This window comes from Bos mutus, chromosome 7, assembly GCF_027580195.1.
Source record: "Bos mutus isolate GX-2022 chromosome 7, NWIPB_WYAK_1.1, whole genome shotgun sequence".
Taxonomy (NCBI): domain Eukaryota; kingdom Metazoa; phylum Chordata; class Mammalia; order Artiodactyla; family Bovidae; genus Bos; species Bos mutus.
The window spans coordinates 52,972,352-52,998,130 of NC_091623.1; the positions used below are offsets into that span (position 1 = coordinate 52,972,352).

Here is a 25,779-nt window from a genome sequence, read left to right on the forward strand (position 1 = left end):
ATAATTGAGGTGAGCTGTAGGGAGAGGGTATTACTTTGGGTAATATCCTAATTTAGTATAAAAGGAGAAATGAGAAATTTTGTGTCTTTTTATTGCAGGAGTGGTTAGAAGTCTTGTGCATCAGTGATTCATTGGCCTGTTTTACTATTCGAGGTTTCATTTCCATATGCTTAGACTTCCAGCATATGTTGTGTAAGAGTAGGAGACAAAAGTAATAGCTGTGAGTTTTTATGAAGTTTTGTAAATACATATAAAGCTTTTATATTTATTTATAGATAGATAAGAAGAAAGAAAATAACACAAATGCCTTTGTATGCTAGGAGAATATTAAACTCTCCTGAACTTCAAGTGTTCAACTTTGTCCCCCACCACTCTGAGATTCTTTCTAGGAAGAACTGAAGGACTGGGGAAGAAGGACATAGGCCACAACAGGCCTTTTTTGCAACCCTGTCTGAACACCCACTAGGGCTGCACCTCTCCTCGTTTCATCACCTAACTAGGAGTGAAGTGAGAGGGCTCCCAGGTCTGTCTTTGAGTCTAAGTCAGCTTCCTCGAACAGATCTTTGGACATACTGTGGTTCTGAAACCTAAAGGTGTACCTCAAATGGAATTTGCTGGGGACATCCTCATTCAAGTTCATCACCATCAGTTCCCTCCATGGGCATCCACAAACCATTTCCAAGTCATTGTTTCCCAAATCAGGCCTATGAACATCTTTAGAAACCAATGCATATTCCACTCTGAAAAACTGACCTGAGGTAACATCAGGGGCAGAGAGTGACAGAAACATTCAGCAGAACCCATGTCATGGGCATATCCCATTGACCACAGAGACCACAGGCACTGCATATTTATCAGATCCACTTGCTTGCTTATTTACACGACACTTTGAAAGGGGACACAAATAGCTCTAGTATTTTTTTCTTTTTTTTTAAAAAAGTTTTATTTAAATATTTATTTGGCTGCATCAGGTCTTAGTTGCAGCATGTACATATCTCAGAAAATGGATGTCAAACAGTGCATCAGGTCTTAGTTGCAGCATGTACATATCTCAGAAAATGGATGTCAAACAGTTAGTAGTGGTTTTGAGGATACTTGACTGGAAGGAAAAAATGTAGAAAATGGGCTGGAAGATAGTATACCTGAAGCTCCTATGCATTTGGCTCTCTTTAAATATGGTGACTGTGAAATCTGACTAATACCTTCCTTGTTTCTGCCTTCCAAATCTCTGGCAAGTCACACTATTGGTGGACTCTAACAGGGAACCATAAAGAGGATGAGTTCTGGAAAATCTAATCCCTAACATTACCTACAGAGAGGATAGCTCTAGCTTTAGATTTTGTTGCCCCACCATAAGCCTCTCTTCTTTTTTATTTATTTACTTGGCTGCATTGGGTCTTAGTTGGAGCATAGGGGATCTTCATTGCATTATGTGGGATCTTTCATTGAGGCACACAGGCTCAGTTGCTCCGTGGCATGTGGGTTCTTAGTTCCCTGAGAAGGGATCAAATCCAGGTCCCGTGCATTGCAAGGAAGATTCTTAACCACTGGACCACCAGGGAAGTTCCTAGGCCACTCTTCTTAATTCCAAGTCTATTCACCAAATTATAGTCAGAAGGAAAGATACAAAGCAAGATATAAATATGAAAATAATTGTTCACATAGAAACTATATTCATTTATAAGTGAGGTATACACAAATATTTACTGAACAGTTTATTAGTATAGAAAATGTTAAAAGGCTCTTGTACTCTTCACTCCAACAAAAGAGCTTGGTAAGAAAGATAAATAGATATACTGGACTAGAGATATTCGAGAACTGCCACAGCTGTTATGAAAATCCAAATACCAAACTGTCATTTCTCAGTGGCCCTTACTTAACACAGAGCAAATCAAACATTATAAAACAATTTTAACCTAATTGCATTATGAGAAATTTACTTTGATTCACCTATGATCCAACTGGCTTCAAAAAGAAAAGATAAAATAAAACTGATTTAAAGAAAAAGCTCTATTAATTTTATGTACCACTGTGGAAACATGACTTACAGAGTCATCTCCCCTCATATTCATTTCTGAGAGTAATTACTAGAAATCCACTGTCCAATAGTGCACTTTAAGAAAGAGAATTGATAAACACAATGTATTTCCAACTTTAATAACAACTGTTTCCTGTTTTCTGAAAGATTACACATAGATTAATTTTCATCAAGCTTTCTCATATTACTTATATTTATTTCTTTTCAATGTGAGTTTTCACATGTAAAGACATTGTAAAGATTTTCACATGTAAAGATTTCATTGAAATCTTTCTGAAACTGTTTAACTCAGGAGTTTTTGTCCAGTGAGTCCTTTCATTATTTTGGACTTGGAATGACTGACAGTTTTCTGACCTTTTTTTTTTTTTTACATTATATAGTATCTCTCCAGTGTGCACTCTCTTCAAATGGTTTGTGACAAATGAAGGCTTTACCATACTCCCTCCACTCTGATCTTTTTCAAGTCATCAAAGATAAATAAAAACCTCTGGTAACATCTGAAGGCTTTCCCATATCCCTTACAGTCACAGGTTTCTCTTCAGTATGAATTCTTTCATGCATTTCTAAGGAGGTATAATTTTTGCAGGACTTCCCACATTGTTTACAAGGTTTCTCTTCTATGGGAATCCTTTCATGTGTTTGCAAACTTTGAAAATATCTTAAGGTTTTCCCACCTTGTTTACACTGATAGGCTTTCTCTCCAGTGTGGCTTCTTTAACATTTTCAAAGTGAAGTTGGTTGACTAAAGGCTTCTCTGTATTCCTTATTCATAAAATTTCTTCTCAGTGTGAATTCGTTTGTGCTTTTGGAAGGAAGTGTAATATCTGAAAGCTCTACTGCACTGTGAACATTCATAGGGTTTCTCTCCAGTGTGCAGTCTCATGTGTACTCTCAAGGTTTGGTGATGGGAGAGGGCTTTCCCACATTCCTTGCATTTGTAGGGTTTCTCTCCAGTGTGAGTTCTTCCATGTGACTGTAAGGAATTGTAATGACTGAAGGCTTTACCACACTGTTTGCATTCGAAGGGTTTCCCTCCAGTATGACTTCGTTTGTGTTTGTGAAAGGAAGGGTAATATCTGAAGGCTTTACCACATTGTTTACACTCATAGGGTTTCTCTCCAGTGTGCAGCCGCATGTGTATTTTTAAGGTTTGCTGATGGGAGAGGGTTTTCCCACATTCCTTGCATTCATAGGGCTTCTCTCCAGTATGAGTTCTTCTGTGTGACTGTAAGGAATTGTAGTAATTGAAAGCTTTACCACATTGTTCACATTTATAGGGTTTCTCTCCAGTGTGAATCCTTTGATGTATTCGAAAGGAACTAGGAGAAATGAAGGCTCTCTCACACTCCTGACATTTATAAGGTCCATCGCCAGTGTGAGTGATCATGTGTGCTCGAAGGCTTGAGAGACCTCTGAAGGTTCTTCCACACTCCTTACATTCATAAGGCTTTTCCCCAGTATGAATTCTTTCATGTTTCCGAAAAGAACTAGGACAACTGAAGGCTTTACCACACTGCTTACATTCATAGGGTTTCTCACCTGTGTGGGTCCTTTGATGTGTTCTAAAAGTATGATAATATCTAAGGAATTTTCCACATTGCTTACACTGATAGGGTTTCTTTTCACTGTGGGTTGTTTCATGTGTTCGCAATGAAGAAGAACAATTAAAAGCTTTCCCACATTTCTTACATGTATATGAGGCATTTCCAGTGTGTGTTACCATGTGTCTTCGAAACCCTGTGCTCCACATGAAGGCCTCCCCACATTCCTTACATTCATAGGGTTTTTCTCCTGTGTGGATTCTTTCATGTGCTTGAAAGGATGCACGGGAATGGAACGCTTTCCCACATTCCTCACATTTATATTTTTTCTCTCGATTGTGATTTTTCTCATGGGTCTCCAAAAACCGGAGATAGCCAAAGGCTTTACCACATTCCTTACATCTATATGGCTTCTCTCCATATTTCTGATACTCAGGTGGTTTACGTTCAGTGTGATAACTCATATGTCTCTTAAGGGATGAATGACGTGTAAACACTTTTCCACATACACTGCATTCACGTGGTTTCATTCTATTAGTTTTCTTGTTCATATTGAGGTTTGGAATAATGCTGAAGTTTTCTCCACACTGACTACCCTCTTTATTTTCACAGAGTCTTTCTACTATATGACTTCTGTGGAAAACAAACAAACAAATAAGGAGTACATTATTAATGAGTTCTTTATTAACAATTTTATATTTAGTAGGACATTTGAAGTACATTTTTATCACTTACAGCAATAGTGTAGGTTTTATGTGTCTGAATGGTTTCAAGTTTAACATAAAAAATGCTCTTGCAATCATCAAAACAGTGACAATTCACAAAGAGAATTTATTTAAAGTGTTGAACTATTTTGCAAACACTGAACATCTATGTCACATAAGTAATTTTGGTGAAAAATTTCCAAGAATAACTAAATTTGGAGCACTAGTTATTTCCTCCTTTTAAAATTGTATAACATAACAGAATACTCACATGAGCTACTATATTATATTGTGGGTATGACTTACCTTAATTTTCTCCCCTGATTTTTGTACTGATCTTCAATGTCATGATCTTCCCATTTTTCTCCTAAATTGCAGATCAAGGAAAAGGATTCCAAAATATTATTAGTTATAGAAAAATGACTAGATTCTATATCCATTGTTGGCTGTGACCTGGCCTAGTTTTATTTAGCAACATCCTGCATTTCCACATTTAATATCTTGGAACAATAAGCAAGAAACACCTGTTGTTACTAATTAACAAAATAAAGGCAAGTTGTCATCCTCACCTATTGAGACCAGGTTCCTCAAGGTTTCCCGCATCACATCTCTATAGAGCTTCTTCTGTGAAGGATCCAGGAAAGCCCATTCTTCCAGGGTGAAGTCCACAGCCACATCCTCAAAGGTCACTGAGTCCTAAAGCATCCCAAATGTGTGTATAGGAGGATGTGTGAGACTAACAGCCCTGGACATCTATACACCATTTATATGAAGACTCATTTTATGTATGAGTCTGTCACCTCTCTGACTTGATTATGAGAAGCTTACTCTCTGTCCACACTTAATTCCTTATAAATTTAACAGCATCATGAAAACATGCAAATTATTTATACAGTTTATTGTGATCTCATCAGATATTATTTCTGTCTCATCGCAGGGTCCATGCATGTTGGGAAATGACAGAAATGCTACACACATGAAACAAATATTATCATTTTAAGGTCATGGATTCCTTGTGAGGAAAACTCTTCCCTCTCCCTTACCACCCACTGTTTACAGCACTCCATGAGGCAGAGGGTGAAATTTGCATAATATTTTACTAAGTAAAAACATAGTGAAGAACTAGAAGCTTTTACTTCTATCCCTATCACCAAACATGAGTGTCCAGGACAAGTAGAAATCCAGCTTTTAATAAGATCCAACTGGCTATTTAGTCCTTAAGTTCCAGGTTTTTAGAAATAGTACAGTGATGTAGCTGGTGGAATGAAAATATCCTGACTACCAGGATGTATCCCTTTTAACTTGTGTAATATTTACCACAGGCTCAGCTCTCCCTTTCTCTCTCTGATTTTATGGACTTGAAAGTTATTTGGTATTTAGAGCTCAGATACCAGGAAGAACATGTCACAACTTAGACCACAAATTCCCTATACTCATGCACCTTGGGGCTGCTCAAAGGCACACAAAGTCACACAAAGTGGGATAATATGCCAGAAGCACTCTTTAGGGCAGAACCAGAACACTGTGCCCTGTGCTTTGCTGACCTTGAGTAACAGGTTAAGAGCTGAAGACTGCAAGTGTGTTCATTGAAAATCACAATGGATTCATGGTAATTTAATGAAGGATTCAGCAGTGCTTTCCTCCAAACAACCCTAAAATCTCTGTTTTCAAACTTCAGGAAGAAGTGGTTTCAAAACCAGCCATTCTAGAGGCTGTCCTCCCAAGTTCTCTAATTCCCAAACACTCCTATCTGGTCTACAGAAGTATGATGGCTTGACCACTGAACATAAGAACCCCTTCGTTGATGACAGCACACAGTGCCAATAGCATATGAAAGGGTTTACTTCCCATAATTGAGGTCTCTGGGGAAAGTAAGACCTGCTTCTCCAGCAGTCAGGAAATGCCTTAAGAGAGAAAGGAGCCTGGGCTTTTATAAAAAATTAGGGGGTGGATTTGGGTTCACACACAAGAACAGGATTTTATGAGGGCTTAACGTCTTGTTACTGCCAATAGAAAGGAGCACCAAGGCACTCTTATCACTATGTAGAGGTGTGGGTCAAAGAGAAATGAGGGGAAGGGCCCTGCATACATTCCCTTCTCTCTGAGGAATCTGGAGTTTTTCTCTGGTGCATGTAAGGCAGAATCTTCCTGACACCAGTATGGATTTTAAACACTGGTGAGTCTGAAAGGACCACAGGTTTTTCTGCAGCTTTTTTTCTAGCATTTGCCAGCCCCGTGCCTGAAATGATTTGAATACTCTTTCTCCCTGTGCCATTTCCCCTCCCACTTCCACTTCCTGCCTTCCACTGCCCTTGTATGAACGGAGTTTTGTAATTCTAGCTGTTGTATTTTGTGGACCTGTTATTTTTGTTTTTCTGTGAAGCACAAATATTAGATGTGGGAGGTATATGAGACTCCACTGCTCCTGGTCACTCCCTTTATAGCCAGCGATCACTGTCTTGTTTCTTGTAACTCAAGTTAGATTTTGGTCTCTTGCTCCACTGCAAAAAAACAAAAACAAAAGACAAAAAACAAAACAAAACAAAAAAAACACAAGAGAGGGGACAGGAGGAAAGACCTCACAGCTAGATCTGCTGGGTTTGAGGAATGATTTTCTTTCTTCCCCATGAAGAGGAAAAAGCTTTTCCACTGGTACATTTAAAGCTCCCCCAACAATAGGGAGGTACCAGTTTTGGACAAGTGCCACTGCAACACGGAATGCTCAGAGAACCTGAACTTTTAAACTCTGGAGGTCTAAACTTGACTGTTGGCCACTGCTGGGTCTGTCTGGTGTTTCAAAGGAATACTGGGTGCTGCAAATAGGAACTGAAGGGGTAAACTTATTAAACCCATTAAACCTAAGGAAAAAAAGAGAGAAATGGGTGGAGGGAATGAGGCTTTAAAGTTAAAAGCAGTCAACCATCAAAAATGGGAGTCAGAGAACTCTGGTTTTGGGTCTGGTATTTAAGGAACTCTGGTGGTCCAGTGGTTAGGAATTCGCTTTGCAGTGCAGGGGACGCAGATTGGATCACTGGTCAGTGTCTAAGATCCCACATGTCTTGGAGCAACTAAGCCTGTGTGCCACAACTACTGAGCCCAGGCGCCATAACCAGAGAGAGTCCAAGCACTGCAACAAAAGATCCTGCATGACACAACAAAGATTCTGTGTGCCATGACTAAGATCTGAGGTAACCTAAATAAATAAATAAATATTTTAAAGCACTTGGATGCCATTCCCAACCTCATAGAAAAAACTTGAAAACATTTGAAATCAATAACTCTTCTTAGATCCATCAGAGCATTGATGTCACAGGAAAACCACTGTTTCCAAAATTGAGAAAGAGAAAATAAAGATACAAGGCCTGGGGACTTCCTTGGTGGTCCAGTGGTTGGGAATCCACTTTGCAATGCAGGGGTTCAAGAGCTGGATCCCTGATTGGGATCCTACATGCTTCAGGGCAGCTAAGCCATGCACAGCAGCTGGAGGGCCCACTTGCCACAGCTACTGAAGCCTGCCCACTATGTAGCTTGAGGGCCACAATTAGCCTGTGTGCCACACCTGGAGAACTTGTGTGCTGAAGCAATGGATCCCAACTAAGACCCAATGGAGCCAAAACCAAACAAATATTTTAAAAAAGTCATTGATGGCAAACCACAAATGCAGGAAGTTCAGAAAACACTCTATGAAGAGTCTGGCTGCCAGTACAGGAGACACCAGTTTGATCCCTGATCTGGGAAGATCCCACATGCCTTGTAGCAACTAAGCCCATGCACCACAACTATTGAACCTGTGTACCAGAGCCCAAGAACTGCAACTACTGAGCCTACAAGCCACAACTACTCAAGTCTGGGCACTCTGGAGTCTGTGCTCTGTGACAAGAGAAATCCCTGCTTGCCACAACTAGAGAAAGCCTGCACAGCAACAAAGACCCAGCACAGCCAAAAATAAATAAATAAAAATAAAATTATAAAAAAAGAAAAGGCACACCCAAGTATTTCGTATTGAAACTGAAGAAAGAATATATTGAAAAGATGTAGAAGAAACACCTTAGTTTACACAGATTTTTAAAAATTTACTCTAAGTATAGTTGATTTACAATGTTGTGTTAATTTCTGCTGTATAGCAAAGTGAATCAGTTATACACATACATTCCTTTGTATATTCCTTTCCATTCTGGTTGATTGGAAAGTGAAAGTTGCTCAGTCATGTCCAACTCTTTGCAACCTCATGGACTATAGAGTCCATGGAATCCTCTAGGCCAGAATACTAGAGTGGGTAGCCTTTCCCCTCTCCAGGGGATCTTCCCAACCCAGGGACCAAACCCAGGTCTCCCACATTGCAGGCAGATTCTTTACCAGATGAGCCACAATGGTTGATTACAGGATACTGAATACAGTTCGTTGTGTTATAGAGTAGGATCTTGCTGTTTGCCCATTCTATATATAATAGTTTGCATCTGCTAATCCCTAACTCCCAATTCATCTGTCTCCACTTTCTCTCCCCTGTGGCCATCACAAGTCTGTTCTCTGTATCCATAAGTCTGTTTCTGTTTCATAGATAAGTTCATTTGTGTCGTATTTTAGATTCCACATATAAGTGATATCATACGATATTTGTCTTTTTTCTTTCTGACTTACTTTCAGTTCAGTTCAGTTCAGTCGCTCAGTCATGTCTGACTCTTTGCGATCCCATGAATCGCAACATGCCAGGCCTCCCTGTCCATCACCAACTCCCAGAGCCCACCTAAACCCATGTCCATCAAGTCGATGATGCCATCCAACCATCTCATCCTCTGTCATCCCCTTCTCCTCCTGCCCTCAATCTTTCCCAGCATCAGGGTCTTTTCCAATGAGTCAGCTCTTCGCATCACGTGGCCAAAGTATTGGAGTTTCAGCTTCAACATCAGTCCTTCCAATGAACACCCAGGACTGATCTCCTTTAGGATGGACTGGCTGGATTTCCTTGCAGTCCAAGGGACTCTCAAGAGTCTTCTCCAACACCACAGTTCAAAAGCACCAATTCTTTGGTGCTCAGCTTTCTTTATAGTCCAACTCTCACATCCATACATGACCACTGGAAAAACCATAGCCTTGACTAGACAGACCTTTGTTGGCAAAGTAATGTCTCTGTTTTTTAACATGCTGTCTAGCTTGGTCATAACTTTTCTTCCAAGGAGTAAGCGTCTTTTAATTTCATTGCTGCAATCGCCTTCTGCAGTGATTTTGGAGCCCAGAAAAATAAAGTCAGCCACTGTTTCCCCATCTATCTGCCATGAAGTGATGGGACTGGATGCCATGATCTTAGTTTTCTGACTGTTGAGCTTTAAGCCAACTTTTTCACTCTCCTCTTTCATCAAGAGACTCTTTAGTTCTTCTTCACTTTCTGCCATAAGGGTGGCGTCATCTGCATATCTGAGGTTATTGATATTTCTCCTGGCAATCTTGATTCCAGCTTGTGCTTCTTCCAGCCCAGCGTTTCTCATGATGTACTCTGCATATAAGTTAAATAAGCAGGGTGACACTATACAGCCTTGACGTACTCCTTTTCCTATTTGGAACCAGTATGTTGTTCCATGTCCAGTTCTAACTGTTGCTTCCTGACCTGCATACAGGTTTCTCAAGAGGCAGGTCAGGTGGTCTGGTATTCCCATCTCTTTCAGAATTTTCCACAGTTTATTGTGATCCACACAATCAAAGGCTTTGGCACAGTCAATAAGGCAGAAAGAGATGTTTTTCTGCAACTCTCTTCCTTTTTCGATGATCCATCTAAACTTACATTGATGACTTACTTTATTCAGTATGATAATCTCTAGGTCCATCCATGTTGCTGCAAATGGCATTATTTATTTTTTCTTTATGACTGATTAGTATTGCATTGTGTGTGTGTATACAATTGTGTATACACAAATGTGTATATATACACAATGTCCATTCATCTGTGTATGGACATTTAAGTTGTTTCCATGTCTTGGCTATTGTGAATAGTATTGCTATGAACATAGGGGTGCATGTATCTTTTTTTTTTTTTTTTTTTTAAATTTGATTTTATTTTTAAACTTTACAATGTTGTATTAGTTTTGCCAAACATCGAAATGAATCCGCCACAGGTATACCTGTGTTCCCCATCCTGAACCCTCCTCCCTCCTCCCTCCCCTACCCTCCCTCTGGGTCGTCCCAGTGCACCAGCCCCAAACATCCAGTACCGTGGATCGAACCTGGACTGGCAACTCATTTCATACATGATATTATACATGTTTCAATGCTATTCTCCCAAATCTCCCCACCCTCTCCCTCTCCTACTGAGTCCATAAGACTGATCTATACATCGGTGTCTCTTTTGCTGTCTCGTACACAGGGTTATTGTTACCATCTTTCTAAATTCCATATATATGCGTTAGTATACTGTATTGGTGTTTTTCTTTCTGGCTTACTTCACTCTGTATAATAGGTTCCAGTTTCTTTTCTGTTTATAGTTTTGTTTGGTTATATGCTCAGGATTTGGATTGGTTGCTCATATAGCAACTCTATTGCTAGTGTTTTTGAGGAACCTCCATACTGTTTTCCATAGAGGCTGCACCAGTTTACATTCCTAGCAACAGCTCAGGAGGGTTCTCAGTTCTCCACATTCTCTCTAGAACTTTTTATTTGTAGTCTCTTTAATGATGGTCATTCTGACTGCACCTAATTAGGTGGTACTTAATTGCAGTTTTGATTTGCACAGAGAAAAAAAGACTTTAATTAAATCAGACGTGTTTTCAGAAACCATGCAAGGAAGAAGAGAGTGGACTGAAATGCTATACAGGCATACTTCATTTTATTGTGTTTCACTGTAGTTTGTGGAAACCCTACATTGCTGATGATGGTTAACATTTTTTAGCAATCAAGTTTTTAAATTGAGCTATACAAATTGCTTTTTAGATATAATGCTACTGCATACTTAATAAGCTATGATATAGTAGAAACATAACTTTTATATACACTGGGAAACCAAATAATAAGTGTGACTTACTTTATTGCAGTGGTCCTGAACAGAACCCCCAATTTGAGGTCTCCTTGTATTTCAAGTTTTGAAAGAAAAAAAACTCTTCTAGTTTTCAAACCCCAAAGGTAGTCCTTTGAAAATATTAATTTAATAAAATTATAAACAGCCAGTCAAGACAATGAAGAAAGAAAACAGAAATTACTAACATCAGAAATAAAAGAAAGGAGAAATAAGCATGAAAAAGGATTTGACACCAACCAACATCCATTTATGATAACAAACAATGCTATTTGCTGAGCAAGTTTAACAAATGTACCACAGTCAAATAAGAAATAAAAAACAATATAGTGCAAACTGTGGATGCAGAGGAGTTATGTATACTTTCTGATACATTTCTCTATGCTTCCTAATCAATTTTCCTATACACTTAAAACTGCCCTAAAAAAACTTAAGTGTACTAGAAAAAAAAAAAAAAAGATGAAGACAAACTCATTATCCCTGATGACTGACCAATGGCTGAAACAGGATACCTTTCACCCAACTGATTTGCATTTATTCAGTGAGGCAGCATGGTGCTCCATGAGCCTAAGACCAGTAAGAGAGGTGAAACTTCCACTGGATACTCTGTTGGACAGAACTGCACAGCATATTCTGAGAAGCACCATAGTTACTATCAACATCTCTAGAACTCTAATGTGGATGAGAAGTGTCCTGGCAAGACCGTGAACAGTGGACCTAGTACCTGTACAGAAGAGTGGTACCCTGTGACTTCCCTGGAGGTCCAGTGGTTACGCATCCGCCGAACAATGTGTGGGGCATGAGTTCACTTTCTGGTCACAGAACTAAGATCCCACACACCTACTGAGCCCACACATCGCAAAGAAAGATCCCGCCTGATGCAATGAAGAGCTCATGTGCTGCAACTAAGACCCGATATAGCCCCAAAAAAAAAAAAAATATATATATTAAGTATTACCTTGATTTGTATTTTGGGTTATCTATTGAGTTCAGAGGTTCTTAAAGTTCTTTTACTACAAAGGGGGCAACTCTGAGACAACTGTCCAAGAATCTGTGAATACAAGTAGATAAGGCCAGTTTTGGGCCAGTATCAAGACAACTGCCTGATGTTTGGGTAGCTGTGTGACCCTGGGGTTTGGATTTTTTTATCAGGGATATTGCAAATAAGGGGTGAAGAGAAGCAATTGTCTTCTGAACTTGTCCTGCAGGAATGTATATTGTCTTCCTTACAGTCATGCATCCATCCCAGAACTGTGCCTTCAATTAACCCCAGGTAAGACTCCATCTGGGAGAATGGAGACCTTTCCCAACACCGCAGCAACTTTTAAGGGAATGAGTAGAAGAGGTCTCCTTCTGCAGGAGACTCAGGCGAGGACAGATGTGACACCATCATGTCACATGGAGGTGTTGGTAAGCATGCTGACCCAATGGGGTGCTGTTTCCAAGGTCACAGGCATAATGAGCAGTTCAGCAGAGGATCACATGCTCAGTGCTTGCTGCTGCTGCTGCTAAGTTACTTCAGTCGTGTCCAATTCTGTGCGACTCCATAGATGGCAGCCCACCAGGCTCCTCTGTCCCTGGGATTCTCCAGGCAAGAACACTGGAGTGGGTTGCCACTTCCTTCTCGAATGCATGAAAGTGAAAAGTGAAAGTGAAGTCACTCAGTCATGTCCGACTCTTAGTGACCCCATGGACTGTAGCTTACCAGGCTTCTTTGTCCATGGGATTCTCCAGGCAAGAGTACTGGAGTGGGGTGCCATTTCCTTCTCCTGCTCAGTGCTTATGTTCTCGAAAAACACAAGTCTGTGTGCCTGATGCACAGTGAGGCCAAACAATACTAAAACACTGGAATTTGGAACAGAGAAAAATTTATTACAGAGCTATGCAAAGAGATGGGTGGCTGAAGAACCCCAAAGTTACTAAAAGCTTTCAGCAAAGCCCTTTTATAAGAAAGGTGAGGGAGAGGCCTGATTAGTTGTTGCAAACTTCTTGGTGTCAGATCCTTTGTTCCTGAAGTTAGGTCACGATCAGGCAACAATCTTCTTGTAAATCTCTACCAAATGAATGTTATTCTTTCTTCTGACAAGAAAGAGCAAGGTCCCAAGGCAAAGCTTTCACCCTCTGGGGTCCTGGTCCTGGCTAAGAGGAGGTAGATCTCAGTTGGCAACTTGGGGCCAGGTTCCCAGACTGCCCAAATGTCATCACTGAGGGAGCCAGGCACTGAACCCAATGGCCCTCAGGGTGCCCAAAGAGTGGGAGACAAGGTCCCACAGACTGTGACCCAGGCAGACTGCCACTGCTACTATTAGGTCACAGAGGCTAGGAGGCGGGAGAGGTTCACTGCTGCCTCAAGGCCTGGGCCAAGACTAGCTTTAGTGAGTGGCTTTACTGAGGGCTCTAGAGCCCCACCAAATAGATTCATGGGATTAGACCTGATAGACAGAGTGCCTGAAGAACTACGGATGGAGGTTCATAACACTGTATAAGAGATGGTGATCAAAACCATTGCCAAAAAAAGAAATGCAAGAAGGCAAAATGGTTGTTGGAGGAGGCCTTACAAATATCTGAGAAAAAGAGAGAAGTAAAAGGCAAAGGAGAAAAAGAAAGGTATATCCATCTGAATGTAGATTTCCAAATCTACAAGAGAGATAAGAAAGCCTTTCTAAGTTAACAATGCAAAGAAACAGAGGAAAACAATAATGGGAAAGATTAGAGATCTCTTCAAGAAAATTAGAGAACAAGGGAACATTTCATGCAAAGATGGGCACAATAAAGGACAGAAACGGTATGGACCTAACAGAAGCAGAAGATATTAGGAAGAGGTGGCAAGAATACACAGAACTACACAAAAAAGATCTTAAGGACTTGGATAACCACGATGGTGTGATCACTCACCTAGAGCCAGACATCTTGGAGTGTGAAGTCAAGTGGACTTTAGGAAGCATCACTATGAACAAAGCTAGTGGAATTGATGGAATTCCAGGTGAGCTATTTCAAATGCTAAAATGTGATGCTGTGAAAGTGTGGCGCTCAATATGCCAGCAAATTTGGTGAACACAGCAGTGGCCACAGGACTGGAAAAGGTCAGTTTTCATTCTAACCCCAAAGAAAGGCAATGTGAAAGAATGTTCAAATTACCACACAATTGTACTCATTTCACATGCTAGCAAAATAATGCTCAAAATTCTCCTAGTTAGGCTTTAACAGTATGTGAAGTAAGAACTTTCAGATGTTCAAGCTGGATTTAGAAAAGGCAGAGGAATCAGCAATCAAATTGCCAACATCCATTGTATTATAGAAAAAGAATTCCAGAAAAACATCTGGTTCATTGACTATGCTAAAGCCTTCATCTGTGTGGATCACAACAATCTGTGGAAAATTCTTAAGGAGATGGGAATACCAGACCACGTTACCTGCCTCCTGAGAAACCTGTATGCAGGTCAAGAAGCAACAGTTAGAACCAGACATGGAAAAATGGACTGGTTCAAAACTGGGAAAGGAATACATCAAGGCTGTATATTGTCACCCTGCTTATTTAACTTACATGCAGAGTACACCATGCCAGGAGAGATGAAGCACAAGCTGGAATCAAGATTGCCAGGAGAAATATCAATAACTTCAGATATGCAGATGACACCACCTTTATGGTAGGAAGCGAAGAGGAACTAAAGAGGCTCTTGATGAAGGTGAAAGAGAAGAGTGAAAAAGCCAGCTTAAAACTCAACATTAAAAAAAACTACGATCACGGAATCCAGTCCCATCACTTCATGGCAAATAGATGGGTAAACAATCAAAACAGTGACAGACTTTATTTTTGGGGGCTCAAAAATCAATGCAGATGGTGACTTCAGCCATGAAATTAAAAGACTCTTGCTCCTTGAAAGAAAAGCTATGACAAATCTAGACAGTGTATTAAAAAGCAGAATCATTACTTTGCCAACAGAGGTCCGTCTAGTCAAAGCTATGGTTTTTCCAGTAGTCATGTATGGATGTGAGAGTTGAATCACAAAGAAGGCTGAGCACCAAAGAATTGATGCTTTTGAACTGTGGTGTTGGAGAAGACTCTTGAGAGTCCCTTGGACTGCAAGCAGATCCAACTAGTCCATTCTGAAGGAGATCAGTCCTGAATATTCACTGGAAGGACTGATGCTGAAGCTGAAACTCCAATACTTTGGCCACCTGATGCGAAGAACCAACTCATTAGAAAAGACCCTGATGCTGGGAAAGATTGAAGGCAGGAGAAGTGGATGACAGAGGATGAGATGGTTGGATGGCATCACTGACTCAATGGACATGAGTTTGAGGAAGCTCCAGGAGTTGTTGGTGGACTGGTAAGCCTGGCATACTGCAGTCCATGGGGTTGCAAGCAGTTGGACACAACTGAGTGACTGAACAACAATTGGAGCCCCACAGGACACAGCCTTCAGCCTGTTCCCTGGGCCCCAGCTCAACTGCTGGCCCAAGGCCCAGTGAGCTGAAGGGCTTCCAGGAGAAGGCTAGGATCCACCTCTTACCTCACTCTCTATCTGATGACCACCAAACCACAGACCGATGGCTGAATTCCTTCCCTTTAAGTTAGTTGCCGAGTCACATTCGACTCTTTGTGACTCCATGGACTGTAGCCCACCAGGCTCCTCTGTCCATGGAATTCTTCAGGCAAGAGTACTGGGTGAGTAGCCATTCCTTTCTCCAGGGGATCTTCCTCACCAGGGATCCAACCTAGGTCTCCTGCATTGCAGGTAGATTCATTACCATCTGAGTCACCAGGGAAGCCTGAATTCCTTCCCTGCTGCTGCTAAGTCACTTTAGTCGTTTGACTCTGTGTGACCCCATAGATGGCAGCCCACCAGGCTCCCCCATCCCTGGGATTCTCCAGGCAAGAACACTGGAGTGGGTTGCCATTTCCTTCTCCAATGCATGAAAGTGAAAAGTCAAAGTGAAGTCGCTCAGTTGTGTCTGACTCCTAGCGACCTCATGGACTGCAGCCTACCAGGCTCCTCCATTCATGGGATTTTCCTGCTCAGTTATTGGTCAGCACTGCAGAGAGCCCTGCCCACAAGTAACAAACTGTCAATAAGGGAATTCTTTCCCTCAGTTCAGTTCAGTTCAGTCGCTCAGTCATGTCTGACTCTTTGTGACCCCATGAATTGCAGCACGCCAGGCCTCCCTGTCCATCACCAACTCCTGGAGTTCACTCAAACTCACGTCCATCGAGTCAGTGATGCCATCCAGCCATCTCATCCTCTTTCATCCCCTTTTCTTCCTGCCCACAATCCCTCCCAGCATCAGAGTCTTTTCCAATGAGTCAACTCTTGGCATGAGGTGGCCAAAGTACTGGAGTTTCAGCTTTAGCATCATTCTTTCCAAAGAAATCCCAGGGCTGATCTCCTTCAGAATGGACTGGTTGGATCTCCTTGCAGTCCAAGGGACTCTCAAGTCTTCTCCAACACCACAGTTCAAAAGCATCAATTCTCTGGCGCTCAGCCTTCTTCACAACCCAACTCTCACATCCGTACATGACCACTGGAAAAACCATAGCCTTGACTAGATGGACCTTTGTTGGCAAAGTAATGTCTCTGCTTTTGAATATGCTATCTAGGTTGGACATAACTTTCCTTCCAAGGAGTAAGCGTCTTTTAATTTCATGGCTGCAGTCACCATCTGCAGTGATTTTGGAGCCCAAAAAAATTCCTTCCCTAGTGGTCCCTTATTGACAATTTGTTACTTGTGGGCAGGGCCCTCTGCAGTGCTGACCAATAACTGAGCAGGACTACTAATGGCTGCTAATCCACAATTGGTTGCTTGTAGGCGAGGCCCACTGAGGCACCAACCAAATGCCGAGCAGAACTGTTGCCTGGTAACAGGGTGAGCAGTAATGACAAGCACAGCAATGGCTGTGTGCTAAGGGCTGTGCTCACTGCATTCTATTACACTTGTGAGAGTCTTAGTTTTCAAGAGAGCCTAGTACATGGTGATAGTTGCACTTCTAAGGCAGTTCTTTGCACCAGAAGCCTATAGACAGCTTAAGGCCATCATGGGTCACTGTAAGGTGCATAAGAGGAGGTCACTGTATCCTCTATACTGAGGGAGACTCCAAGGGAACTAACAGGAGTGCCTGTTGTATGGTCATTTAAACACAGTCCAGAGCCTTCTGTAGTAGGGGTTCTCTCAAGGTGGGGGCCAATTTCCAACTAATAGTAAAAATGGGCTTAAGTAAAATTCCTAAATAAGGAATATGTTGTCTCCTCAACACCAAAAGAACCTAGTAGGCCTTGTGGGTGCTGAGAATGACTACAAGTATTTCTTCACATTGTAAAGGAGGGAGCAGTTGATTACTGAAAAACATACAGAAACTTAACTAAGGGCCTCACATTGCATGGGTTAATGGCCCATACACTTTTTGCGAGATCCTTTTTTCCATATTTGTGTATTCTGAATGAAAATGAAATGAATGTGCTCAGAGGAAGATGTCCTTAGTGTGATGTCATACCTGTGTTCCTGAAGCAAAGTGCATGCAGTTCAAATCTTCCTGCAGAGACTGTGGGATGGCAAGACCACTGAGGTTCTCTGAGGGTAACCAGATAAAGATGTCCCTTCAGAGGGGAAGGCCTCTGCAGCTGAGAGAATGTTGAAATAGATACTCGACATAACAGACTTATCAAGTCTGTGAGAGCAAGATATTTACTGAGTGGATGAAGTAATTTCCACAATGACAGGGACTAGGAATAGGGGCTAATTTGATGTAACCACAGCTCAAGGTTGTTGTAATCCACTATGAGGTATCATTCATTCTTTCCAGGTTTAAGAACAGATCAAATAGGCTATTAAAGGAGAAAATTGGGGGCTATCACTTCTCCCTTAATATGTTTCTTTATAATGTTTTTCAATACAATTCAATGTCGTGGTCCGTGTGCGGATTGGAAAAGAATTTTCAGACATGAGGCAGAATGGGAGGGAAATAAAGTTTATTAGAGTGGGAGGTGCTGTTAGAACAGCAGGCCAGCTCAAGGGAGAACCAACGTTGAACAGGGGTCCTTAGTATACTCTTATACCCGGGGTACAAGGAGTGGGATAGGGGTCTTGCGGGTCATTTGCTGACTGGATGAGGCATGTATTCTGGGTGGGGTAAGAGTAAGGCAAATACCTTCTCCCTGTGAGGTAGGAGGGAAAACAGGTTATATTGCTCAGGAGGACCTGAAATCTGTTAATAGTTACAACACGGAGGAGGGAAGGACAACAAGCAACTGGCTTTTCTGTTCCTGCATTCCAAGACCCTCCTTGGTTTTATTTGCTCTTTTGTCCTTGGGTTATCACATTCAAGGCCCTGTTTAAAACTTTAAATCAGGCCATATTAATAAATTTAACTGTCGGGTAATGTTTGTGGAATCTTATTTTGTCTTGCCAATTTGGAAGTAGAAGACAATTTAATTTTACTTAATGAATCGTGGGTTCAGAGCTTCCCTGCTCACTATGGGATATTTTGGGACAATGAGTGATACAACCATGAGAAATTTAGGCAAGAAGAGAGTTCTGCTGCTGAAGGCAAAGTATACCTATTTGTCCTTTATACTCTATTCAGTCATTCCCCTGAGATGATGAGGTAAACTGCTTAAATATAGTGGGATCCCCACGAATACCTGCAATTTGAAACCTAGTTTAATTACATGAAGTTTCATGAATTAGAGTGCGGTATACAGGAGATGTTAATATTAATTTAAATTCGTATTACAGAGGACCAAAAGTCAGGCAGGCTCCTTCTGTCTTTTTACTATGGAAACTCTTCTAGCATATTTTGGACTTACAATTGAATGAAACTGTAGTCCTTTCTTTCAGTACGTTTTTTGTCTGGTTCTCTCCCTCCAGTCTTTCTTTGTTGTGTATTTTAGGTCACTGAATATACTCTGGGGGAGAGAGTGTCCTTTCCACCCTAGCATTGATAATTTTTTTCCTCTAGAGAGCCTCACACCAGTGTCATCAGGGTCAGAGGCTTCCTTCATGACAACTGGTTAGGTTATAGAAATTAAGTACCCCAGGCTTAAATTGGTTTAAATTAACCCCTTTTCTGTGCCACAGTGAGGCTACAGGTGTTGCCCACCTAACGCAGAGGGTCAGCATCTTTGTTGCAGGTGCTTCTAGCAGGTGCAGCAACAGCAGAGGTACTGAAGGGTCCTGGTGAGCCCTCTGGTATTAGGAATGGACTCAGCCTGCCACCTACGGGCTGCCTTTACTCTCTCTTCTCTTTCTCTCTCAAATAATCTTTTCAGAGTGATCATCTGAGGGGTTTACCTCATTCACAGGGTATAATCAGCCAAGTAACCCCCGAAGATCCCTCCTCTCCAAGGTCTGGGTGAACCCAGCCTCAGTCATACCTGCACTAAAACACAGACAGGTTCCATCCAAGCCATGGACTAAGGATCACTAGGAGGGTCCCATCCTCATTCTACTCCCACAGGACACGGCATTAACACACACTGTCATCTTGGTGTCCTCTGTATATAGAACCCAGGTTTGGTGGGGGTCAATAATGCCACACAGGGCAGCACAGGGCACAAGCAACCGGCAGCTCACAGAGCAGGAGCCCCCAGGCTTTCTTATCAGCCTGTCCAGGTAAGACGTACTAGGGGAAATGGGAGCGGTGAGGCTTATCTTTCAGTACTAGTCAAACATCAAGTATGTGGAACCTGACTACTCATTACAAGAATCAAACCCAGGTAAGAAAAACATGCATCTGCACTGGATTGTTTCCATATAAAGAAACATCAACAGGATGATCAAGAAGTAATTATAACTCGGTATTTGTGCATGGGTGGAGTAAGAGCACAGGAGTGGAGGAGGACATGTGGGCTAGGAGTCCTAAGCTAGTTTCCCATTTTAGAAATATTTTTAACCTTCACATGCATTATTTAAAATCAGGAGAGAAACTGATATACATCTTATCTTCCTATGCTTAACATTATTTTAAATTAAATTTTGCTTTTTCAAATTAATCCTAACTTTTCTACATAGGAAACCACTCTAAGATTTAATCCTTTAAATGCTAACATATAAAACTGCACACCATAAAAGATTTACAAATCCCCTTCTAATGAAAAGGACAAGAACATTATAGTTTGTCCCTCCACTATATTTCATACTAGGGATATTTTCAGGAATGAGTGGCATAATATAAAATATTAGGGGTTTGGAATTAAACCCAGAAATAGACTTAAAAGATGTATATAAGCTTTAAAGTGTTTTCTTTATATCAACAAAAATATTAATTCAATGGCTTTTCCCTCACATTCATTAAAACAAGAATTCATTTGCTTTAGGAACAGCATGGCCTTCTAAATGTTTAGGGACAGGAGGGCATTATGCTAAGTGAAATAAGTCAGACAGAGAAAGATAAATACTTGATGACATCACTTACATGTGGAATCTAAGAAACACAACAAACTAATGAATATTACAAACAAGAAGCAGACTCACAGGTACAGAAAATAAACTAGTGGTTATGGGGTTGATGGGGGCAATGCAAGTGTAGGGAACTGGGAGTCACAAACAATTTGGTTGTAAGACAGGGTACAGGGATATATCGTACATCTAGGGAATATAGGCACTATTTTGTAGTAACTGTGAATGGAGTATAACCTTTAAAAATTGTGTAATAAATTTTTTTTAATGGAAAAAACATTTGAGCACTTAAACACACCCATCTCATACTGAGGCTCTCTTTGCCTTAATGGAACAAAATTCTAGTTGGTTCCAGAATTTTCTTGCTTTACTCACATCATATCTCTCAATTAACTTACACATTAAAAGCCCCAAAGCTAATGGAAACTAGAATTAAAGGACTGCAACGTTTAGCTAAGAAATAAACATATATTTGAAATGACTGATTTTAAGATTTCAGTATTTATGTGAAAATTTAACAATTTTTGAAAAGTGCTTGGAAATTGAATTGGCTTATTAAGCTTCCTTACAGTAGAACTGTAGAGTTTGTCAAGCACTGGAACTGTTCCCGGCTTTGGATCAATCGCAGAACAGAGGAGGACCACCTCTCACACACACACATACAACCTCCCTGATGCAACAAACCTGGAGAACTTGCAGGAGGAAACTCATTTTAAAAGGAGAAATGGTAAAGTTGTTTTTAAACTTTTTATTTTCTATTGGGGTATAAGCTGATTAACAATTTGTGATAGTTTCAGGTGAACAGTGAAGGGACTCAGCCATACATACACATGTATCCATCAGGAGACACTTCCAGTGCAGGGGGTATGTGTTTGATCTCTAGTCCAGGAACTAAGATCCCCCGTGCCATGTGGTGTGGCCAAAAAAATTAATTTAAAAAATGACATATTAATTTTATAAAATAATTTATTCTGCTAGAAATCACCTTTAAAAACTTTTAATTAAAAAATTTATTTATTTATTTTAATTGGAGGCTAATTACTTTACAATATTGTAGTGGTTTTTGCCATGAATCAGCCACGGGTGCACATGTGTTCTCCATCCAGAAACCCCCTCCCACCTCCCTTCCCATCCCATCTCCCACGGTCATCCCAGTGCACCAGCCCTGAGCACCCTGTCTCATGCATTGAACCTGGACCAGCGATCCACTTCACATATGATAATATACATGTTTCAATGCTACCCTCTCAAATCATCCCACCCTTGCCTTCTCCCACAGAGTTCAAAAGACTGTTCTTTATATCTGTGTCTCTTTTGCTGTCTCTCATATGGAGTCAAAAAAACAGTGTTTTAATTTGGTATACACAACACTTTTGGATTAAAAATTGTCACAAAAGTAATTAAAAAAAAAAAGAAAAGATTGGAATCAAAACAGATAAGTAGCCTTCTTGCTACAGTTCAGAAGAAAAATACACTTTCAGAAAGATGACCAAAGTCCCATACTTGGGGTCTAAGATACAGTTCCTAGAGCAGGTTAGTCACTGGAGAAGAAGAGTAGGGACAGTTGAGCCACAAGAATGAATTCTGGCTCTACATGCTCTCCCGTGTCCCCAAAACATGGAAGCACGGACTCTACTAGGTTCTAGTCTCACAAGTGAGGAAACTCTATGTCTGATTCAGTTTAAGATTCTGATCCAAATGCATAAACCCTTTGTCTGCAATACAGAAGACATGATCATAACAGCCTCTTTCAGTGTGCATAAATTACACTGAGTGTACCTACACTGTGAACGCAAAACTGAAGTTCCGAGTTCTGCGTCCACAGTGTCCAACTCTTTTGTGACCCCGTGGACTGTAGACTGCCAGGCTCCTCTGTCTATGGGATTCTCCAGACAAGAATACTGGAGTGGGTTGCCATTTCCTTCTCCAGGGGCTCTTCCCAATTCAGGGATTGAACTCACACAGGAAGTTTTAGGCCTCCAACCTCAGAAATGAAATCAGTCCCTACTACTGTGTGCAGTTGCATCCTCAGCTTTCCAGGGCTCTGTAGCACCTCTCAGTATAAAGTCTCCTTCCATTGTGGGTGCGAACATGTAAGACACCTGCCGGGGCAGGGAGTGGGAGTTGCTTCCCAACAAGAATAACTGAGTCTGCAGGTCGTTCTCTTTACAGGAGCCTCGGCATGGATCACTGACTATAGGCCTCTGCTCTGCACTGGGGTATCTTTGGAACACACTTGATGTTTTAATGGACACAGACTTAGTGTTTGAACAATCCAGCAACACAATTTAAACCTATCATTTATGTGGAAAGGAGGAAAGAAAATTGTAGGGCATTTTCACTAGTTCAACCAGAAAACCTGAAATAATATTTACTCCTTTCAGGAAAAAAAAAAAAAAAAAGATGTCAGACAGTGATTATTTCTACAGTGAGAAATAGGTTTGTAAATAATTAATCACACCTGAACACTTGGTCTGGACGTCTAAGCAGATACCACACAACCAGAGAATTTCATTTGAAATCACCTATAAGTAAAGAATAGTCCTGAGGAACATACTACACATGCTCCAGGGGAGAAAAAAACAGCAGAACAAAACTTTTCAAATGAAATGTAATCCTGGAATTTTTTTTCCCCTAAAATTCACCTTTTTTGCCTCTTGGGAAATATGTTATACTATCTTTTAGGCTGTATTGATTAAATGCATTTTACTTTGATTGAAAAAATGGCATTTAAATATGTGAATAAATCTTTTAAAGGTGACAATCTTTAAATCTTACAAGTAGGGGCAACCCTGACAGGACACATGACCCAGAAAGTTTTAAAAGGAACTTCCACACATTAGATGTCTGTGCCCAGGAAAGAGTCTGGGAGGAGAGGCACCAAACTGCTGAACAAAGTAATTTCAAGTGGTTATTTTTTACTTTCTTCTAGTGGAAAACATCCACAGACAAAAAAAAAAAAAAAGGAAAAAAGAGCCATTTAAGGCTCTGGGAGGAAAATGATAAACAGTTAAAACACTGCGTCTGTTTGAAATGCACCACGGAGGACAAATAGTTGATAATGATGCTGTGAATCTGAGAGGGAATTTGGCCTTGGGGATGTTGGGTGAACTCCGAAAATTTAGGGAACTCACTGTCAGCCCTAGGAAGAGCTAAGCTTGAGCGGAGAGGGGCGTAGACTTGAGACTGTTGGTACTCAAATAACTGGAAAACAAGAGAAAATGGGTGCCCCCCGGGAAAAAGTCAGGGACTGGGGATCCCACACACCACGCACGAACCACGTAGACCGAGTCACGAGGGTCCCTTGACAATCCTCCCCAGGGGTCACAACACAGTCTGAGGAGGACGCGGGGCTGCGGGGTCGAAGCCGAAGTCGGGGCGCGCAGTGACTGGACAGGACGCCCGGGGTCCTGGCTGCCGGCCCCGCCCCCCCACGCGACCGGAGGGAGGAGACTGAGGTCCGAGCAACGCCCCTCGGGTCCGCAGGCTCTGGGGTTGACAGCGGGGAGGCCCGACACCACCACAGCTGGTTCGGATCCACTCCAACCAACGCCTCCTCCCCTCTCGCTCCAACTCTGCACCCGGATAACGCACACTCACCATTTCTAGGTTTCCTGGGTCTCCCTGAGTCCTTCCTACGACTACCACAACAGGTCACAACAAGACAGACTCTGAGGCAGTGCCGCCAGCGTCTCTGAGAGGTGGGAAACCGGATCACTAGGCGATCCTGAGGGAGTGAAAACGGAGCCGAGGCGGTGCGTCGCCCCACCTACCTGCCCAAGCGGCACCCCTGATTGGACAGTTCTCAAAGCCGCACCTCCTAGTACTTGAGTGACAGCTGGACAGAAGGACTTGTGTCTCTAGGGAACTAGCTTCCTCCGACAACCCCCAAGAGGCGCCCAGACCCGCGCTGAGGGCAGTGGGTGGAGCAGAGAACTGACCCAGCCCGACGCGGTTACTCGGAAACAAGTTTTTGCAAGCCTGGAGCGGCCTATCTCGTATTCGCCCAGCTCTTTGTGCACACGTGAAGGCGGGGAATTTCTCATTGAGTTTCCAAAAAACAGAGCATGAGGTTGACATGGCTCTTCTTTTGCTCTGTGCATCCCCTACCAGGACACCTGGTACACCTACCAGTACACCTACTCACATGATGGCTCCTCCCTCTACATCTTAGAGCCCAGACACTGAGTTGCCCCAGGCTATTGATTGTTCTACTCTTTCGATCAGAGTATCTCCACTTGCATACTTCATCAAAGGGGTGTTGAGGGGTGTATGCCTCTGCTGGTTTCCTTGACAACTGATGAGCCAATTTGAGGTCAATTTTTCTCTATAGCTGGTTGCTGCTGCTGCTAAGTCTCTTCAGTCGTGTGCGACTCTGTGCGACCTCATAGATGGCAGCCCATCAGGCTCCACCGTCCCTGGGATACTCCAGGCAGGAACACTGGAGTGGGTTGCCATTTCCTTCTCCAATGCGTGAAAGTGAAAAGTGAAAGTGAAGTCGCTCAGTCGTGTCCGACTCTTAGCGACCCCATGGACTGCAGCCTACCAGGCTCCTCCATCCATGGAATTTTTCCAGGCAAGGGTACTGGAGTGGAGTGCCATTGCCTTCTCTGCTATAGCTGGTTATTCCCACCCAATTTTCTGTATAACTTTTCCTGCCTGACATCTGACCCTTTTGCTTCAGATGTGTAAGATAAGCATTGATGCCTCTGTCGCTGAATCCAGACTCTTTCTTCGGTCTTGGCAATTACTGAGCTTTTGAACCTGCAGGGTGCAGTCCAACACCCCAACACAGGGCCACACTGTAACAAAAGGGTCTTACTGTTGCAGAGAGAAGCCAGTTCTGACTCCATGTTGGAACTGTTTCTTTGACGTGCTTTTTGTTGCTTTTATTATTACAACCATACAGAATAGCCTGCCTCAGAGGACCCTGCACCTCTACCTGTTAAACTAAAGGATCTTAGTTCTTATGTCTTAGAGACATAATCTGACCCTCCACACCTGTGAATAATTACAACAAAAAGAAGAGTTTAACACACCCTTCCAAACGCTGGCCCTTCCTGGAGATGTTTTACTGAAGACTGAATACCCTTTTTACTTTAC

The 25,779-nt window shown here is 41.8% G+C and overlaps 2 protein-coding genes across 4 annotated transcripts in view; both read right to left on the reverse strand.

Moving 5' to 3' along the window:
* The window catches only part of LOC102265059 (zinc finger protein 791-like), a 75,954-nt gene extending 51,554 nt beyond the window's left edge, over positions 1–24,400 (reverse strand). Inside the window, exon 1 of one of the 3 annotated variants that reach the window (XM_070373604.1) lies at positions 24,277–24,400. Coding sequence is in view for 1 of the 3 variants with exons in the window: in XM_070373603.1 (XP_070229704.1) it covers positions 24,277–24,279 (3 nt within the window). In the remaining 2 variants the exon portion in view is untranslated. The remainder of the gene's footprint in view (positions 1–24,276) is intronic. The other 2 variants (XM_070373605.1, XM_070373603.1) reach the window with 2 other exon arrangements.
* Positions 1,016–24,412, reverse strand: LOC102264779 (zinc finger protein 709). Its single transcript, XM_070373607.1, has 4 exons — positions 24,277–24,412; positions 4,853–4,979; positions 4,590–4,650; positions 1,016–4,212 (listed from the first exon to the last, which is right to left on the reverse strand). The coding sequence occupies exons 1-4, from the start codon at positions 24,277–24,279 to the stop codon at positions 2,802–2,804; spliced, it is 1,602 nt and encodes a 533-aa protein (XP_070229708.1). The 5' UTR covers positions 24,280–24,412; the 3' UTR covers positions 1,016–2,801.
* Between the last annotated feature and the right edge of the window lie 1,367 nt (positions 24,413–25,779).

Coding starts and splice junctions, on each gene's coding strand:
- LOC102264779 (XM_070373607.1), bottom strand. Junction 4,651..4,852: donor GAGGAACCTGGTCTCAATAG/GTGAGGATGACA, acceptor TCTGCAATTTAG/GAGAAAAATGGGAAGATCAT. Junction 4,213..4,589: donor AATCAGGGGAGAAAATTAAG/GTAAGTCATACC, acceptor TGTTTTCCACAG/AAGTCATATAGTAGAAAGAC.